General features: G+C 35.1%; 1 protein-coding gene across 3 annotated transcripts in view; it reads right to left on the bottom strand.

The window, feature by feature from the left end:
- Positions 1–21,295, bottom strand: part of LOC129744042 (ikaros family zinc finger protein) — a 218,446-nt gene extending 197,151 nt beyond the window's left edge. The window contains exon 1 of one of the 3 annotated variants that reach the window (XM_055736370.1): positions 19,140–21,295. Coding sequence is in view for 1 of the 3 variants with exons in the window: in XM_055736369.1 (XP_055592344.1) it covers positions 9,638–9,720 (83 nt within the window). In the remaining 2 variants the exon portion in view is untranslated. Of the gene's footprint in view, positions 1–9,637; positions 10,441–19,139 lie in introns of those variants that run through there. The other 2 variants (XM_055736371.1, XM_055736369.1) reach the window with 2 other exon arrangements.
- Between the last annotated feature and the right edge of the window lie 249 nt (positions 21,296–21,544).

The raw sequence follows: 21,544 nt of genomic DNA, 5'->3' as shown, positions 1-21,544 counted from the left end.
GATTCAGAATTCAGATTCAGAATTCAGATTCAGAATTCAGATTCAGAATTCAGATTCAGAATTCAGATTCAGAATTCAGATTCAGAATTCAGATTCAGAATTCAGATTCAGAATTCAGATTCAGATTCAGAATTCAGATTCAGAATTCAGATTCAGAATTCAGATTCAGAATTCAGATTCAGAATTCAGATTCAGAATTCAGATTCAGAATTCAGATTCAGAATTCAGATTCAGAATTCAGATTCAGAATTCAGATTCAGAATTCAGATTCAGAATTCAGATTCAGAATTCAGATTCAGAATTCAGATTCAGAATTCAGAATCAGAATTCAGATTCAGAATTCAGATTCAGAATTCAGATTCAGAATTCAGAATCAGAATTCAGATTCAGAATTCAGATTCAGAATTTTTGTAAATTTATTTTCGGCATATCGGTGAAAAATTTAGATTCATGGAGAAAGAATATCAGAATTAAAAATTGATGAAGCTGGATGTTGCGAGGTAAAGTATGGTGTACGTTAATAAATTTTCCTTGCAAAAATGTTCTTTCGCTCTTTTCATCATCCGTAAAATTTCTCCTCACTTTATCAATTTTCAATTCTGGAATTGTTTCTCCAAGAATACCAATTTGCACAGTTTTTGATAAATTTGCGATGACTTAAAGATCATTACGCATGAAAACACGATTTTGTTTTGTGAAAACTTTTTTTCACAATTTTTCTGAAATTAAGTTTGCTGCATACTTTTAGGGGTAAAACCATACTATTAAAAGTTGTAAAATCCGAAATCATAAAAAAAAATTTGGATGAAAGAAATTTCAATGTTGAAAACCGTGTGATGCAAAACAATCAAAATGAGATTTACAAGATTAAGAATTCAGATTCAGAATTCAGATTCAGAATTCAGATTCAGAATTCAGATTCAGAATTCAGATTCAGAATTCAGATTCAGAATTCAGATTCAGAATTCAGATTCAGAATTCAGATTCAGAATTCAGATTCAGAATTCAGATTCAGAATTCAGATTCAGAATTCAGATTCAGAATTCAGATTCAGAATTCAGATCCAGAATTCAGATTCAGAATTCATATTCAGAATTCAGATTCAGAATTCAGATTCAGAATTCCGATTCAGAATTCAGATTCAGAATTCAGATTCAGAATTCAGATTCAGAATTCAGATTCAGAATTCAGATTCAGAATTCAGATTCAGAATTCAGATTCAGAATTCAGATTCAGAATTCAGATTCAGAATTCAGATTCAGAATTTAGATTCAGAATTCAGATTCAGAATTCAGATTCAGAATTCAAATTCAGAATTCAGATTCAGAATTCAGATTCAGAATTCAGATTCAGAATTAAGATTCAGAATTCAGATTCAGAATTCAGAATTCAGATTCAGAATTCAGATTCAGAATTCAGATTCAGAATTCAGATTCAGAACTCAGATTCAGAATTCAGATTCAGAATTCAGATTCAGAATTCAGATTCAGAATTCAGATTCAGAATTCAGATTCAGAATACAGATTTAGAATTCAAATTCAGAGTTCAGATTCAGAATTCAGATTGAGAATTCAGATTTAGAATTCTGATTAAGAATTTGGATTAAAGATCAACCTGGAATTTGAAATTGGAACTTATATTCAAATATTAGACTAAGTGTTGTAACTCAAAATTCAAACTTTAGAATCAGAATAAGATTTCAGATTTAGTTTACAGAATGAGATTAATCATTTAATAGTCATATTACTTTCCCCTCCTTTTGTGGGAATTTTTCCTCTATGCATGGTTGAGCTCTAAAAAAGGTATCATGCTAGGGCACGCGTCACGGCTATCCATCAATATTGTAGTTGGTTTTACTTATTCAGTAAAAAAAAAGCATAAAAAAACAGTAAGATTCGAACCGTGACCAGCAACGTGAAAGTTCTGGTTGCTACCACGGCACCATTTCAGCGTGTTATAAATCTTGGAAATTCTACTGTTTAAATACCATTCTTTCCATACATAAAATGAGCTCCTTACATACCAGTTCGCTTTTCCCCAAAAAAACGTATCAGGCATCATTTTTTTATATTGAGATTGGAATTTTTCGTGTTTGAATATCTGAAATCATACTTATATGATTCAGAGGGAAGGAATCTATCATGTATATTCTATATTATTTTATATATTTCCAAATATAATTTAAACTCTGTTAGAAAGGCTCCAATCCACTGTTAAGTGTATTAAATCGGGTTTTTTCTAGAGCTATCGTTCAAACAAATGTATTAAATTTTTTAACATTATACAAAGCATTGTTAAAAGAACATTTAGTATTTTTTTTCGTAGAAATATATTGAAAAATGAGCTGGTGACAGAGCACTTTCGAGGATGCCTTTTAGAAAACAGGATTTGCGGTGGACACTGTATCTCAGCACAGAATCATCTGAAGTCAAAAAATCAGAGCAAAATATTTTTAATAGATGTTTTTCTGGACCCCAACGTTTTCATTTAACTTTAAATTTTTTATGAAATTTTTGTGGCTGTTTGAAGTAAAAACTACGATTTTTCACGAATATATCCGCCATTTTTTATCTGTAAAATCTCCCCAAAGTAAAAAAAAAAGAAGAACGTTAGGGTCTGGTATTTTATATGTAGAAAATATGTTCCAAATTTGAAAAGAATCGGATAAGTAGTTTTCAAATGACGATGTCCACGGACTTTAAAAATGTGCTTTCGAGAAAAACGCGTTCGAAGTTTCTGCTCTTGCTTTCTTGCAGTATTAGATAGGAGGAGATAAAGGCCTATAATTTCTACAGTTTTGCTTCAATTGACTTGAAAATTTGACACAACATTCTTGAAATGTTTTACAGTAAGAAAATAAAATAATAAAAAATCGATTTTTTGAAAGTGTTAGACCCTACCCCCCCCCCCTTAATTTTAAAATTTGTATCTAGTTTTCCACCTCTTGGTGAATTCATGTCACATCCCGAAGGTTTCTGATAATATACTTAATCCAGTTTATGTAAAGGATCCGGACCACCCTTAGGCAGTTATGGCTGGTTTCTGGTTGTACGAGTCAAAAAATTGTATCATTAAAAAATAAAACAAAAATTAAAGAGTATACGAATAATTTATAGCAAGCAACCGGCTTTAGAAAACAATCAACAATAAATATGATGACTTCTAATATAAACATCAGTTGAATCTACAATATTTACAGTTGAACTCAATAAATCAACCATAAAAATATAATACAATCTTTCATCTTTAAAGTTTAATCAGCTATACCAGTATAACGGAATCTACTATACTTATTTTGAAAATGCAGAAAATCAATCATGGGACCAAAGTTGAATCTATTATATTCATGGTTGAGTGCATAAAATCTATCATATAAATATAGTTGAATCTATTATATGTATCGTTGAATGCACTTAATCATACAGTTGAAAGTTCAATATTTATAGTCGGACGAGAATTAATCAGAAATATGATTTTTTTAAACGAACACTCACACATGTTCATGTTTCTTTGAAGAGATCTAATTCAAACTAAGCACTAAGGCGTACATCTTTAAAGAAATGATGGCTAGCATCTTACAAATACTAAAACCACCAGCCTATAGAAAGAGTATTATATATGCCGTGACCGATATTCGATCGCATGACCTCTGGCTTAGAAGACTTGAACGCTATCCTCTAGGTCACGGTCGGCGGCAAATATAATTAGAAAATTGTTGACAAAACAATCCTTTTTCATCCGTGATGGTATGGGCTCCATTTAGTATGAAAACAACATTCTTGGGTTCGTTGAAGATTTCCCGAAACTACGGAAGCACCTGATTCTTTAAAATGTCCATGTAGACTTCAGTATAAACTTTTACTCCAGCTTTTAAGAAAACATGAGGCATCTTCAATTCATTTGAAGAAACAGCTTCAGACACCATGACTCCGGTGGTATGCTTGGAAGAAAACTTGAATTTCATATTCTCTGGAACATCATTAGTCTTCAGGGGTGAAATATACCTGTTCATACGTTGTTAATTGGACACCGGATCAATCGAAAAAAGTTTCTCGTCTGAGAACACGACGATCAGCTACTTCTTCTTCAACTTTGACTGAAATCGCTTTGAGTGCTCAAGTTGCAGTGGTTCGTTCTGTTATCAAATGGCGCTACACTCTCGCATGTTTGACCAATCGTTGCATGGAAAAATTAAAGATTTTCGCTTCTTTAGTCAGCCTCCGGATTGATCTTACTGGATTTCACTTTCCCTTTAGTCTCGACCGATTTTACCACATTTACAGTGCGTGAGATCCCGGGTCTTCTTTTACCCGGCTTTCATGGACATGAACCATCTAGGATCTCTCCTTTTACGCCGAAATTGACATTGGTCGTCCACATGTGGTTATTTGTCGAAACTTGAAATGCACTTCTTGTAGGTTAATGAATAGATTTTTAAAGGAATTTTTCAAATTTGCATAAATTTGTGTAGGCAACTCGTTGCAAAACTCGACTTTTTTCAGCACTAGGCGTAATTATCTTATGTAATTAAAAAGATAGTATTTTACAAAACTTCTTGTTTGATCTATGGTAAAAGGTGATCTCATTACGTGATCATCTTCGTCAACATAAGACCAGAGAAGTGAAAATCAACAAACGGGTTTATAAAGACCCTTACACAAATGGCTCAGCAGTAGCCAGGTTTAATTGGTGATGAAACAATTTACTGTAATTTGGAAAGCCGACTTATTAATGTGCCCTGAATTGGAAAACGGCTACAACGAATCGCTGATCCAATAGCTGAACCTATGCTGCTAGCTTCTAGGGCGCCAATGTGTTTACCCTGCAAAACTAAAGCGGCAAAGAAATTCAAATCCATAATTAAAAATCACTGTGTATCACAACCTTTGTTCCGTGAACCGAAAACTAGCGCTTTCAGCCTATCATCCAACGAAAGTCGGCTAGATGATTACTTAAACAACCAGCACCCGAGCGAGTGAGCAAAAGCGAGATCGGCAAAAGGTTTGACCCAAATTTCCCGAAAAAGCTAGCCGAAAATCAGATGAAGAGCCAAAAACCAGCCAAGAAAATCTGATTTCTTCAGAGGCACACTCAAAACAAAAAAAAATCTCGTTCAAAGCCCATAAGGCGTCACGCAACCAAAAAGTGTCATAATTACCACTGCGGAGGGGCCCTTCTTTCATTTTTTTCCCTTAAGGGGGCCGAATGGCTTTGACGTCCCAGAGGGTCCACGCGACAAATGATTAACTCCACGGTTCCAAAACAGTTGATCCAAATTTTAATCCACCCGATTTTCACGTTCCAGTCAGCCAGGCTGGCTGGTGTTGCGCGATCGTTGTTTTCGGTTGGATGAATGTGAATCCAAAAGACGGAGGAGAAGGGTCTTGAGCTTAGCTCAAGACCCTGTTTCGATCCATCAAATATTCCATTTCGAAATTGGACCGTCAGTGTCGGAGAGTTATGATCGCGGTGAATCGCGATGAGACCTCCAAGAGTTTTCTTTCTCTGACTCTTACCTTTCAGTGTTGATCACTTTTTTTGTGTTTTTTGGTACGGATTGCGGCTGATTCGCATTTGTAATTAGCTGGGCCGTTTAAGCTTTTTTTTTAAAGAGGGGCCCTACGCGTTTTCTTTGTTTTACGCCGAGGGAAACGCAAAATCTTTATTTCATATTTTTGCCGCTGGCTCCGTCCAATAAAAAAAAAAAGAGACACACAGATAGAGATGCGCGCGTACACGCGTAACATTTGTGAGTGAAGGGGGAAAGGAATTCCTTGCCCCATTTGAAAGATATAGATTATGAAAAACGGTATATCTGGAGCGTGATTTTATTGCTAATGCTCAATAACAACCAGAGGAGGGTTTCCTCTTTTTTGGCCTGTAATCAGCATTTTTTCTGCCTTTTAAACCATTGAAGAGGATTAAACATTAAATACAGGAATGATGCGACCTGTTTGGAAAGTTTTTCTCATTTTGCAAACGATTGCGATTTACTAATTTCAATTCAAAACGGATTTGGAGAAAATATTTAAAAATTTCAGTCAACATTTTGTCCTTTTCTTTGACCAGTTCTAAGGGATGATTCGTATTCTATAAATATGCTGCTCTTTGTTCTGAAAATGTCAAGCTTCTTCAACCGATGCGGTCAATCGAATAAGTCCAAAATACAGTTAAAGATCAAAAGATACTAAATCAATGAAGCGCATTCCTACGGACCCATCCATCGAAAAAAAAAAGTGTATAGTTGGACCCTTTCGATAACGTGGGGAGTAGTGGGGAGAATCGTGTACCCCACACTTTTTTGTTGTTGCTATTTTCTGTGCCAGCAATTTTCGACCATCAACTGGAATGAACTGTGAAAATCAGCAGCACCAGCTTTCCGACGACGACGACCAGTCGACTTGCGATGGCCCAATTCAGATGCACTCATTAATTATTTATTTGTTTTATTTGGAGTGGTTGAATTCAATGCTTTTTTTTCGGAGTCCATCGTCGTCAATTGAGGCTCACCGACAATCATCACACCTTTACGGGCAGCAGCTGTTGAAATAACAAATCCAATCCAATGGACAAGACAGGTGCCGCAAGGCGAAGGGAAGGGAATTGTGGTCGATTTAAGCTCGATGGTCATTATTTGCCGTCCAAGGGGATTCAGCCAAAATAAAAAAAAAAACGATTGAGTTTAAAACGAGGCCCAACCGACGAATTGGAAAAGCAGATTCTCTTCCGGCCTTGTTTTGTAAATGTATGTGTACGTCAGTGTGCTGGATTTTCCATTGAAAGGTGCTGTCCGAGACATTTTTTGTTTATTTAAAAAAAGCAAAAATGTAACAATTCAAGGGATGGGACTGATAATGTTTTCATAACAATTTATTGTTTGATTACGTCTTGTCGTCACTGTTTTGAGCCTTTGCTCTTTTGCTGACTGCAACACACGCAAAGCAACGTCACTTGCTGACGTTGTCATTAATTAACAACTAAAGAAAACAATAATTTGTGTCCCTCTTTTGGGATGGATGGATTAATAAATTGGGCAAGAATTGATTTGGGGCTTAGAAATGTATTGTGAAAATTGTCAAAATGGCCAATATTATCAAAATGGTCAAAATTGTCAAAATTGTCAAAATTGTCAAAATTGTCAAAATTGTCAAAATTGTCAAAATTGTCAAAATTGTCAAAATTGTCAAAACTGTCAAAATTGTCAAAATTGTCAAAATTGTCAAAATTGTTAAAATTGTCAAAATTGTCAAAAATGTCAAAATTATCAAAATTGTCAAAATTGTCAAAATTGTCAAAATTGTCAAAATTGTCAAAATTGTCAAAATTGTCAAAATTGTCAAAATTGTCAAAATTGTCAAAATTGTCAAAATTGTCAAAATTGTCAAAATTGTCAAAATTGTCAAAATTGTCAAAATTGTCAAAATTGTCAAAATTGTCAAAATTGTCAAAATTGTAAAAATTATCAAAATTGTCAAAATTGTCAAAATTGTCAAAATTGTCAAAATTGTCAAAATTGTCAAAATTGTCAAAATTGTCAAAATTATCAAAATTGTCAAAATTGTCAAAATTGTCAAAATTGTCAAAATTGTCAAAATTGTCAAAATTGTCAAAATTGTCAAAATTGTCAAAATTGTCAAAATTGTCAAAATTGTCAAAATTGTCAAAATTGTCAAAATTGTCAAAATTGTCAAAATTGTCAAAATTGTCAAAATTGTCAAAATTGTCAAAATTGTCAAAATTGTCAAAATTGTCAAAATTGTCAAAATTGTCAAAATTATCAAAATTGCCAAAATTGCCAAAATTGCCAAAATTGCCAAAATTGCCAAAATTGCCAAAATTGCCAAAATTGTCAAATTTGTCAAAATTGTCAAAATTGTCAAAATTGTCAAAATTGTCAAAATTGTCAAAATTGTCAAAATTGTCAAAATTGTCAAAATTGTCAAAATTGTCAAAATTGTCAAAATTGTCAAAATTGTCAAAATTGTCAAAATTGTCAAAATTGTCAAAATTGTCAAAATTGTCAAAATTGTCAAAATTGTCAAAATTGTCAAAATTGTCAAAATTGTCAAAATTGTCAAAATTGTCAAAATTGTCAAAATTGTCAAAATTGTCAAAATTGTCAAAATTGTCAAAATTGTCAAAATCGTCAAAATTGTCAAAATTGTCAAAATTGTCAAAATTGTCAAAATTGTCAGAATTGACAAAATTGTCAAAATTGTCAAAATGGTCAAAATTGTCAAAATTGTCAACTTTGTCAAAATTGTCAAAATTGTCAAAATTGTCAAAATTGTCAAAATTGTCAAAATTGTCAAAATTGTCAAAATTGTCAAAATTGTCAAAATTGTCAAAATTGTCAAAATTGTCAAAATTGTCAAAATTGTCAAAATTGTCAAAATTGTCAAAATTGTCAAAATTGTTAAAATTGTCAAAATTGTCAAAATTGTCAAAATTGTCAAAATTGTCAAAATTGTCAAAATTGTCAAAATTGTCAAAATTGTCAAAATTGTCAAAATTGTCAAAATTGTCAAAATTGTCAAAATTGTCAAAATTGTCAAAATTGTCAAAATTGTCAAAATTGTCAAAATTGTCAAAATTGTCAAAATTGTCAAAATTGTCAAAATTGTCAAAATTGCCAAAATTGTCAAAATTGACAAAAATGTTAAATTGTCGAAATTGTCAAAATTGTCAAAATTGTCAAAATTGCCAAAATTGTCAAAATTGACAAAAATGTTAAATTGACGAAATTGTCAAAATTGTCAAAATTGTCAAAATTGTCAAAATTGTCAAAATTGTCAAAATTGTCAAAATTGTCAAAATTGTCAAAATTGTCAAAATTGTCAAAATTGTCAAAATTGTCAAAATTGTCAAAATTGTTCAAAAGGTCAAAATTGTCAAAATTGTCAAAATTGTCAAAATTGTCAAAATTGTCAAAATTGTCAAAATTGTCAAAATTGTCAAAATTGTCAAAATTGTCAAAATTGTCAAAATTGTCAAAATTGTCAAAATTGTCAAAATTGTCAAAATTGTCAAAATTGTCAAAATTGTCAAAATTGTCAAAATTGTCAAAATTGTTCAAAAGGTCAAAATTGTCAAAATTGTCAAAATTGTCAAAATTGTCTAAATTGTCTAAATTGTCTAAATTGTCAAAATTGTCAAAATTGTCAAAATTGTCAAAATTGTCAAAATTGTCATAATTGTCAAAATTGTCAAAATTGTCAAAATTGTCAAAATTGTCAAAATTGTCAAAATTGTCAAAATTGTCAAAATTGTCAAAATTGTCAAAATTGTCAAAATTGTCAAAATTGTCAAAATTGTCAAAATTGTCAAAATTGTCAAAATTGTCAAAATTGTCAAAATTGTCAAAATTGTCAAAATTGTCAAAATTGTCAAAATTGTCAAAATTGTCAAAATTGTCAAAATTGTCAAAATTGTCAAAATTGTCCAAATTGTCCAAATTTTTCGAATTTTGCGAAGTTTAAGTTCCATACAAATTTGAAATTTAATTTTTTATCAGTTTTTTTCTACGGTTAAGATTGATAGTTATAATTATAGTCCAAAACTACATAATTCCGGCACAAGGTCCAAAAAAATCGAAAGCGAATCCCATGCAAAAGACGAAAAGAACTAGAAGTCTAACCTTCCATCGTCATCCACTCCGTCGAATCTGCTCCCGATGTTGCTGCTGCTAAAGAGCCAACTCCCAAAACCGGGCACATTCATCGATTTTCCCGTCAGTGCTTTTGCTTCTTTTGCTGTTTTCCTCTTTTTTCCCCGTCACCCAAAACGACGAATATGAAGTCGACGGCAGGGTCGTAAAAAAATTAGATCACGGATTTTTGAGCACTCTCTTCCGAAAAGCCACCTTTTCCCCCAAGGGCTTAACCGATAGATGGGAATGGGACACGAGCTCGAACGGGGTGAAACCTTTCAATGGGACCAAGGTGGTGGTCCATTCATTACATCTCCCGGCAGACGTCGTCGTCACCGAAAAGGGAGACAGCAAAGACCGCCATTTCTACAAAGGCAAGATATTGGCTATGGGACCCTATTTTATTTTATTTCTTCTTTTTTTTTTTTTTTGCAAGAACTGGGTCAGAGCCGGTGTTTCCGGCTGGCTAGCCGGCCCTCTTCTTTTCGAGGGGGAACACAGGTACACACTTTCACTTGGCACAACTTTGGGTCATCCGGCCAAAAACACAATGGCCGATTATCTCACACGGTTCACAGCACTTGGCGCCCTTTTTCCGCGGATCGGGCACTCCGCGATATGGTGGACAGTTCTTTTGGAACGTTGAAATTAAAACAAAAAACCCATTCCTGCTTTCCGAACTACAACTAGTTACTCGCTCGTCGCTGAGAGTCACGCACTTGCAACGAAATAAAAATGAAGTTTTAATGGTAGCAGCACAGGAAATTAAGGTAAAAAATTTTCCGGCTTCGAACCGGGCGTGGAAATTTTTGGACTGCTTCGATCGGCAGCCATTTGACGTTTCAGCAACGTCGTCGGCGAGCCATCGTCATCATCGAGCGGCGGCATTACATCCATCGAACCCAAACCCGGGCCGACCGTCCAGGAAGAAACGCTTCTACCGAACTTGCGTTTTTGGGCCTAAAACATGGGCAAAGGAACCGGATGGATGGGTTCGTGGAAGTTTGGCTGGCTGCCTGGAAAAGGAAAAAGCAGACCCGGTCTGCTTAGACCCCCTGATAGCTTTTCTCCCCCTAAAAATCATTTGATGGTGGTGATGATGATGACGATGTGGGAGACCAAAACAGAGCAGCAGCACTAGTGGATCAGCCAGCAGAGAAAAAATCTCTTCCACAAGGATCTCCGAACCAAGCCGGGGTGCCAAGAATCGAAAAATGTTCTCCGAATGGTACATAATAAGCACTGACCACACTAACATGACACTTAGAACAAAAATTCAACCATTTTCTGTCTAATTTTTTGTTGTCAGATTTTGCAGGTTCGCAATACCGACGGCAGGTGGCGAACCTGAAAAATTTGACAAAAAATGCCCTGTAGGAAAAGTGGTCCTGTTTAGCCCGATTTTTTCGTAGAAATTAAGTGTTTTATTTTTAAAGTTGGGTGGCATTTCCTAACTGGGATAGCATTTCTTCAAACCAATCGATGCGCACTCTGGAATCGACATTGCGTACTGTTGGAAAAAATATCCAGAAAACAAAATCGAGTGTCCAGTCAGTATGGTCAGTGTAATAAGGGTGGCAGCCAAAATGGCCAAGTCAAGCTTCAAAAACACAACATTCAAATTTGGTTGGTTGGCATGAGCAAAAATTTTAGCTTAATCGGGCAAGATTTAGAGGTACTTCAAAGCAGTTTCTATTTTTCGACCCTCAACAATCCCAAAATGACGGACCAAGAGGGGTAAATAAAATGTGATTCGATCTGTCAAATTTCAGAATCAGCCATGTTGGTTACTTCGTAACGTTTGTTTACCTTTAATCCATAGAACAGCTGAGATCAAAGCTTGCCATTTCATTCTAGCGGGAGGGTTTAACACTGCTATTTGTAAACAAAGCAGTATCGAGTATCACCTCCACTTCACCGCGTTCTGCTCACCTACTTACTGTTAAAGTCAGCAAACAAAGTGTTTTCAAAACCTCATGGGACATTTTCATTTATTGTTTTGTTGGTTTTATGGAATTTTTATATTTTTAGAACAACCGTAGTTGAAAAATAGGTTCAAGATGCCTCTTCAACATTCATATGGTTCACATGTAGTTTTAAGTTGTGATTCATTTTCCAAGACACTTCCTAAAAATTCCTTGTAAATTCTTAGGAGTTCCAAAAAGTCGATTCTCGGTCAGATTTTTTTTTATCAATACAACATCAGGTCTCGACGTCTCAGGAATGTTTTAGTCCATTTGATATTATTTATTTATTCAATAAAAATTTCAATTTTGTCGATTTTTGAGAGCTGGTTCTCCAAATATAGTTCGAAATTTGGAAAATTGTTTGGCAGATAAAAAGTTGACCAATTTTGCAGTCAAACTCCTTTGGCTCTGAGGGCCTCGTTTCATACCTATCTGATAACGCAATACGATCTAGATGGAGATCGAAAACATAAAATAACACATCAACCTTAGGCTGCAAAATCCCAAAGGGAACGAATTACGAATTACTAAACAAAAATCAAGAAAAAAAAACTTGATAAAATTTGTTTTCATTTAAATGTATCAGCAGATTCTTGATCGCATTTTAGGCTTCCAAAAAACCTTTCATGGTTATTGTTATAAAACTTTCTCAAAGATTTTCGTTTCGGACGCATAGAAAAAAAACCACACCATTTGTTTTTCATTTTGGTTAATTCGGCAAAGTTAATAAAGCCGGACAAAATCCGGGCATTTTCAATGATGCCGGTCCAGAATTTTCCTAATTTTGTTTCAAATATCCGGGCGAGCCCTGATAAAGCCGGGCAATCTGGCAAGCTTAGTTTAAAGCCATTCTAAATAATGATTTTAAAGTGAAAATTATTAAATCCCTCATTCAAATTTTTTTTTTTTGAAAGTAATATGATTCACTTTAAAAAATCGAAGATGAAAACCAGAATTCTTTGGTAGTGCACAAATTGAAAAAAGTTATTTTTGAGAGAAAACAAAAGCATTTTGCTATGAATACATAAATCCTAAATAACAGTCCCTGGATTATGTTCGCATACGCCAAACATTGCTAATCATATCAAATTTTCAAGATGTAGATTAATTTCATTAAAATATGATGAAATATTTGAACTTGGTTTAAAAGTTTAACATTCAAATACTTCTTCAATCTGACCATTTTTCATGTTTTCATTTAACTTTTCCACAAAGTTTCATCAAGCCCTGTAAAGTTTTTGTAAGTACAGACCCCATTCGGTTTTGGCAACACATCCGTAAATTTCATGTTGCCAAAATTGAGTGTTGCCAAAATCGAATGGTTTTTTGTCACTTGTTTAATTTTTATTTTTATTTCAAATTAATCAAAATTGACGTAACGTATCATAGAAGCATAGTTTTTTTAAGTTTGGTTCATTTATATTAATTTCAAGCAGTAAAACATGGAAATATTCATGTTTCTACTGTTTAAAACTAATATAATTAGGTCAATTTAAAAAAATTCTTGCAACTATTACGTTTCATATTAAGTTTTATTTATTTGAAATGAAAATAAAAAATAAAAAAGTAACCAAAAAAAAATGTGTTTTTTCGATGTTGCCAAAATCGAATTGGGTATGTACAAGTAAGTTTAGTTTAAGCAATTTGGAAAACTTGGTGGGACTTCAATATTTCTTGGACAGAAGTTATCGTTACTTAAACCTTCATAAATCCGTGGAACTGAAATATGTGTATATGTGTGCAGACATTCAAGAAATATTTTCTTCATTGAAAAAGAAACACTTATTTAAAAATAGATGGAACTACTGTATTGATCAACTAAATATAATGATTGTAGTTGGGAATTGTAAATCTTCAAAATTGAACTAAAAAGGAGGATAAACAAAGGTGTTACTAAAAATTTTGTTGGTCTTGCATCTTTTACAAGTATTCAATTTTGTTCACAATTGTTTTTTTAACAATTATTATCTCTATTAAATATTAAATGTAATTCTTAAAAAAAACACTTTTCATTCAAAAAAAGGGTGCTTTTAATTTTTCAGTTCACCATTTGATGCTGGGGTGACCGATTAGTCTAAAGCTAACGTGTTTCACTTGTAAGCCAGACGACCGGGGATTGAAACCCACTGCTTCCAAACTAGGTTAAGGAGATTTTTTATGTTCGCGAACGTGAAAATGAAACAAACATAATGAACTGATACACAGAAAGGGAACACTAAGAATCAAATTTGTCCACTCTACGAAGTGTAAAAAGATTGTGAACTCTACGGAGTATAAACGAATATGTTGGTCATACAGCCTTTGTAACTGGACCATGTCAGGAGCCAGTCGATAATGCAGTTCCGAGTCGTGCTAAAAATTGCCACAGCAGTTAAATTTTGAAATCTAAAACATTAATTTTGTGTAAATTATTGCAGGGCTAATATAACTATAATACACCACTAGAATCGTTATGATATTGTCTTTCCGGGGGATATAAATTTGTTGTGGAAATCTTGCGTTCATAAACTTATGATCTCACATCTTTGTGGTCATGATCTTAAAATTAAAACAATATAAATATCCTTGAGTTCAACATGTAGCTTCTAATTGCAGCTTTCCTGGACATCAAATGAAATATTTTTGAGACGGAATGCTCCAATCTGTTTTCCAAAGGCATGTTTTTTCAGATTTTTTTTAGCCTTGAATAACGAAAAATTAAACTGTTGTAGCTGAAAATGATCTGAAAAACGACCTGAAAAACATATATCAGTTACACAAAGAGGTTTTCAAAACTATAAATTTTGTACGAAGCGGTTGAGAAACAAGAGAGATATAACGGTTTTAATCAGGCAGGAGTGTTAAATTGAAAGCTTTCTCTTGTCTCTCTCTAATAACGTATTTTTTTCACCTGGAGGCAAACCAGAGGCAACCTAGGTTCGCTCTAACTGCTGTCATCGCGCTCATTTATTGCTCTAGAAGCAACCTAGTTTCGCTCGAAAAACGGACGTAGTCGCCCTGAGAAGAAAGTCAGTTCTGCGAGAAGTTCACCAATACTCTCAACGTTGTTGTCAAAACATTAAACAGCTGGTTTTGGCTGAAAGCAAAACAGTTGAAATAATGAACGGGAAAATGATAATTGCCGCGATTTTGAACCTCTCAGCCAAGCAAAATCGTACTATCTGCAGTCCAGTGCTATCCGGACACGAAAAAAGGCAATCCGGATGTGAAGAACCGAATGAAGAAATCCAGAAGGGAGAACAAAATGACAGCTGCATGTAAACATTGCGCTCGTTCTCACGCACACTTACGTATGGAATAACTCGAAACACGACAGTCGTTTTTTTATTCTGACGGTTCCAGAGCCAAAACCGGAATCAAAAAAAAAAAAAAAAACAAAATACGCCATAAGAGTTGAAAAATCACGGGGGAGAGGGGGGTTAGGATTCCTCTTAGAGCAAGTTCACTGGTGTTAAGAAAAAGTGATAGAAATTTTGTCACTTTAAACACATTTTGAAAATTTTGCCAAGCTAAAACATTTTCAAGATCTGTGACCTTCAAGTTTTTTAAACAACACGTGTTGTAGATTCGCATGCTGTGATGCAAAAATAGCAATATTTCTATCACATACAGCTGAAATAGAAACAGTACTGTAAAAAAATACAACGCTCAAAGATCTTGAAAACATTTTTGCATGGTAAAATTTTCAAAATGTCAAAATTTCTACCACTTTTTCCCAACACCAGTGAACTTGCTCTTAGGAATAATAAAAATAAGTCAAATTTACTACGAACTGTAACAAATTTGACCGAAACTAGCTTGCAACAAACTTGCATAACATTTACATTGCACAAAATCGAAAAAAAAACGAATTATTTTAGATACGAGCTTTAAAAAATTGGGGCGATGAAAAATTTGAAAAAGTTTTTATGCAAAAAAAGTGTGTGAAATTGTCAATGTTTTGGTTTGGCCCATTTCCGGGAGGAAGGATGCTTTCTTTTGACTGTAGTTCGCACGGCAATGAAGAAAAGTGCTGTTAAAAAAGGATGAATCCCAGGTTTCCCGGTTACAACCATAGAAAAAAGACATTTCGGAAGGAATGTTGCAGGATTTAGATAAAGAATGCCTCCACGAAACTCTTGGTAGTCCAATAGAAATCCAGAGCTAAGAATTATTTTTGGGTAGGGTAGAATTTTAACTTAACCAAAAGTTCATTTTTCAAAAGGATCAGTGTAGATATTTAAAAAGAAAATATGCAATATGCAATATGTAATATGCAATATAAAATAATGCAGTCTATGACGCAGGTGGATGTGAGTAGTCAATCAATCTAAGCGAAGTTAAGCTAAATTTGAAAAAAATATATTCAAAATCAAAATTCGATATAATTTTTATCTACTACAGTTTTATTTTCGCTGTTTAAACTATTAAAAATCCGAAGAATCAATCAAATTATCCATTAAATATCATAAACTTCAATGTTTTACCCCTTCGGGATTTTCGAAAATAAAGATAAGTTTATTTGGAAATGGGACAATTATGAATGCCCATATCTTGAAAACCATTCGTTCGATCGAAAAACTTTCTGAGAAGAAAATAAAAGTAATCTTATGATAGTCTTGGGATAATATGGGAAAAAATATTTATAAATGTTTATAAGATAGATTTATACTTTATTATTGATATCTCCAATCACGCTTTTTTCAGTAATGAAATTGTTCAGATATCTTCAATTATACTTCATTTAATCGGTAATTTAGGTGACTGCATCCCTCTTCTTCAAATCCCGCTATTGTTTTGACCAATACTTCATATTTCGTAGAAACAGGAGACAATTTGGTGGATTCAGCTGTTTCCAAATTACCAAAACTTGATTATTTTTGTGCCAGTAACTTTTTACTAAAATGTCAGCTGGCAAAATCAAACAAAAACACAGTAGAATCATCACAAGACTCAATTAAAAGTAAAATCGATTAGTTGAGATCGTCAATTACGCAGTTTTCAAACAAGGCTACTCTCTTTAGGTTTTCGAAATCATCGAAGCCCAAAGTTTTCGTCATAATTTTTTTCCACAGGAACAGACTGCCAAATCATTATATTTTTCTTTAAAAAAAAACCGCTAATATAAACTGTATTCTACAATCAGAACCAGAAATGTTACAAAATTCAACTGCCGAAACTTGTGAAACATTTTTTATTTCACAAGTTTGTTTATTAAAATTTGTTTGTTGCATTGGCTCGGCACCGGTTACGCAGCTTTCGAGCTCTGGATCTAGTAAAAATATTTATTTTGAGGTTTAGTTTACATGATTGATTGCCGGGCAACATTTCTAGATGTTGATAAAAATAGAATATATTTGTTATGGCTTTATATGGTGAGCTTACTGATTAAATAGGTTTAAATTTTGAAAAAAACTGTCACTCACTTACTCAACTGACACCCAAGAAAATCTTACGAATACCACATTGAATGAAAAATTCTACTACAAATTTTTCATAGAAATCCATAAAACCAATCATTTTCATATTTTTGGAATTCCTCATGGGAAAAAAACTAAATTAAGGGTTCGATGCTTTCATTCCGTGTAGGAATATATTGAAAGGGAGATTAAACAATTAACTAAATGGATAGTATTAAAACCAAATCCAACACATGAAATTTGTTAGAAATTAAGTCTGAAGTTGTTAGTTCTGTACAACTTAACACCATTTATCACCTTATAAATTTTAAGTTATTGTTGATCATCAATATGTTCAGTTCTACCATCCATTTTTGAGAAAACTAAAACCGTTTAGTACTGCGCAGTCATAAGAATGATTTCTAAGGATTTTTCCATTGATCAGTCTCCAAGATATTTGATGGAATAGTTGTGTCAAAGAATAGAAAAATCTTAAAGAAATTCAAATAACATATTTTTCATAACATTTTAAAATGGGTAAATTCGGTTCCAAGCTGATGTGTTTTTGATAACCTAAAAACCAATAGGTGGAATTTTCTACGTCTAAAACAACTTATGTGTGAAAATAAACAGGGAAAAAAGCACATTGAAACATGCAGCGGAAGCCTTAAAAAATGTTTAAGCGGAAATCTATTCAGGAAATTCGAAGTACAAAATAAAAATTGAATATACCGTTTTACGGGGAGATCATTCATCTTGAAAAGTAGGATAATCTTCAAAAGAGATCGTTTACACATGTTTATAACCTTAAGATATGGTATTTTCAAAAGATAATACATAGAAAATACATTGTTATCATATGGAGATAAATTAAAAAGACTTAGTCTCTATTCAAGTCTCCCATAAAACTATACGTTTAAAATTTGGTAGCCAGAAATTTTTCCAGACATATCCGGACCTAGCAAATCTGGGTAAATTAATGGCAAAATCCGGGCATTTGAATTCAAAATATTCAACTCAAAATCCGAGCAATATCTGAGCAAATTTGGTCAAGACCACGGAATTATTCAGTAAAAATCAAGAAAAAAACACTTCTAATATTTTTTTTAAAACCACGATAATTCGTATTTTAGGCTTTCGAAACATAAATCAGGATAAAACTTGCCATACAAATTTCTTTTTTGAACGTAAACATGAAATATTGTAAAAACACAATTTATCACAATTTTTTACAAGTTTTACAAATAACGTGAAAAAATCCGGGCAAATCTGAGCTTTTCCTAACGAAATCCGGGCAACCGTGCATCCGGGCCAAACCGATTGAGATAAATTAAAGTCAAGATAAATTCATTGAAGGAAATTCAAAAAATGCTAAATCGTTGGATGTAGAAAATCAAAGGAATTTTTTAAATAAAATTACAAGAAAGGAAAAGTTTTTATCAATTTAATCTGTTATGCCGATGATCGAGAGATAATCCCTCAAACAGTCCAAAAAAGACGTGTTTGCTGAATAAAATTATTTAAAGGTTCAGCCTCCGAGGAAGGTAAAATTTTGAAAATCAGCAACCAGTTTCGAAATAAAACTAGCAACTCTTTACCGGAGGAAGCACCGACACCGGTCGTGTTGGAAGCGCTGGAAGATCGCAGCAGGCGGAGACGGAAGAAGCTGCTACACACTGCACTGCACTGATGACGATGATGGAACGGATTCTCCGGGGCTCCCAAACAACTCTCACTCTCAATCGTCTGCAAGTCATCGGTCGTCGTCGCCCTCGACGTCGTCGTGGGCTGTTTGATGATTGTATGTCCTAGTTTAGTTTATTTTTGTGGGTGGGGAAATGAGACAGCACCAGCAAAAGACCAGCAGAAAACGGTAGGGCAGCGACAGATGGCTGGCTGGCTGGGAGTCTATGGCGGATTCGGAGGGGTCCCTAAGAATTTCCTAAGCTAAGCTAGGGGTGGTTGAATAAGGGATGGTTTGATGAGGGTAGTTGGCAAAAGGTTCCAGGGACTCAGGGATAATCGATTTTCGGGTTTTTTTGTTTGTGTTTTTAAAAATGAAGGAATTCGCCGAAGCGAAATTATTTTAAAACAAGAAAAATTAGGGAAAACCCTTAAGACAATGTTGCTGATTTCTCAACGCACCTTGATTTGATGGATTTCCTTGGGCCAGCCGAGTAGGACTTGCTTAGATCCGTCTCGCTCGAACTGAAAAGAGCCTGGTGGTAGTCGTCGCCGTCTCCGGCAACGGATCTCTCCCGCCAAAAAGCGCCTTCGGCAGCAGCTCTGAAGCTCTGGGGGTCCAGCGTTCCAGTGTTGCCCGCTCGCCTTATGTTTCCTACCACGTGGCCAGGTGGTGGGGCGGCTTTCTTAGCAGAGTCAACCACTCTCTTAGATTGGGATCGGGCTGTCGGAATTTTTCCACGCTCCGTTCGTAACTCTCCTCGGCACAAACGGAGATGTTACGAAAAAACTTTTGAAACGCGAACGAAAAAAAAACGGCGACCAACACAGAAATCACTAGCACCAAATCCGACGACTACTAAGGAGTGAAGTGTTGTGCAAATCCCACCGCGGACGGCCGACAAAACCCGAAGAAATACACTACCACGGAGAGGGATCCACCACACGAAACGAAGGGAGAGGGGGAGGTCTCACGATGGTTTTGGATTTGATTTGGAAAGACCCGAGACTGGATTTTCCTTTGGTTTGGTATATTTCACTCTTCGCGCGACTGGCTTGTTTTTACCTTAAAACTTATTTTTTCTATTCACTCCTTTTTTCCTTTTCTCAGTATACTCTCTTAGCCAGGTTTAGTTGTTGCTATATTTTTTTCTTTAGCTTTTTCGAAATCTTACTTCATTAACCGATTGGGAAATTAGAAACCTGTGTTGGTCTCCGTACTTCTTCTTCGTCTTCAATCGCTTCGGTTGTCGGTTTCTTCTTCAACTGTTTCTTCGAATGATGATTGTCTCTCTCTCTCTGGCTGTAGTGTGTGAGTTTTAATCAAAATTGTGTCACTGACTTGTTTTTGCTCTCGATTTTGCACGCACTTGTTTCACAGACTCTTGATAGACGACGACGAAGCGATGAAAACTAAAAAAAAAACAGCTTCGTATCCGGAGAATCTTTTCCCGTTTTTTGCGAATTGCAACAATGATTTCGAAACTTTATGTTTTCAAAAATAAATTTCTGTTCCGAAAAAGTGGTTGTATCACTACACATCTAGTTAAATAAATTCATCTGCTTAGTAACTTTTTTTTTTGTTATTTTAAACTTGTTATGCAGGTTTTGGTTGTTTGTACTATGAGGTTTCCGCTGGTTTTTTTTTCGATAATTTTTCCTCTCTCTCTTGGATCACGGCTGGGAAAAATCAATTTCCACCAGGAATGGTTTTCGTCGTCGACGTCAAATTTCACTTGAAAAGTATCACAGTTTTCGGTTTCGTTGAACGAAAAAAAAATCTAATAATCCAAAGCACTGTAATCCTTTGAGGGGGCGTCCTTTGGAGAAAGGCGAGGGTCAAAACTACTCCTGAGGGATCAAGATCGTCCGGGGATTTCCGAGAAAATTTGTTTCACTAACTTCCGGGCTGAGGTATATTGTGTAACTTTTCTTCACAAATTTGCCACTGAAATTCCGCTCGAGAATCCTGTCAATTATGTTAGGGAAACCGCACACAGAGATATTCGCAAACAGAACAGAACTGAAAATTTCACCGGACGTCACCGGATTGCTCGGCGAGTCCCACTCCAATAACGGGTCCTGCGGGTCCTGTGAGAGTGAAGGATTAATCCTTGTTTGCTTGATGGTCGTCGTCGGAAACGCGACTCGGTCTCGTTCTTGCAATTGCTCCCCGAAAAAACGGGAGAGAGGGCCTTTTTCCAACTTCCTGTGTTTCCACAGATTCACTCACTCACTCACTGCACTCTCCTGATCCCACAAACCGGACACCGGCAAGGATCCTGCAAGGACACACAAAAGTCCTATGACGCGTGCAACACACCAACGAAAAAAAAATCCACTTCGTTTCAATGCGGAGGAGGTGCAGCACCAGTAGCAGGATTTATTGCAGGTAGATTGGTTAGTGGATCACGATCCAAAATTCGCGGAACTCAGGCTTCCTGATGGGGGCTGCTACTATTGGCGTAACTTTCCAGGTTGTTCTTCGGAGCGCGGACCGAGGGAGCTTTTCCACATGATGCGCGAACCGAAACAAAAACTAAACTGAAACATACCATCGGCATGTGGCGAACGCCGAACCCCCCTTCAATATCCCAACCAACAACAATCCGTCCGAATCCGATTGCAAACCTCAAAACTCATCATCCTCCAAGAAAGAGACCAGCCAGACTCACCACGGCACGGACCCAGACCCAGGCCAATCATCATCATACATCGGTGCCGCACACCACCATCGAAGAAGAGCGACGCGTCGCCGTCGCCGTCGGCCGTCGTCGAGCAGTTCACTCAATAGGTCTGTCGTGTCTGAAAAATGGGACCACGCGGTCCCGAACCCACACAAGTATAACTTCAACCGAGCGTCGGAG

The sequence above is a fragment of the Uranotaenia lowii genome, chromosome 2 (assembly GCF_029784155.1).
Source record: "Uranotaenia lowii strain MFRU-FL chromosome 2, ASM2978415v1, whole genome shotgun sequence".
NCBI classification, from domain to species: Eukaryota; Metazoa; Arthropoda; class Insecta; order Diptera; family Culicidae; genus Uranotaenia; species Uranotaenia lowii.
The sequence above is the reverse complement of the archived record's forward strand: the minus strand, read 5'-3'. Positions and strand labels throughout refer to the sequence as shown.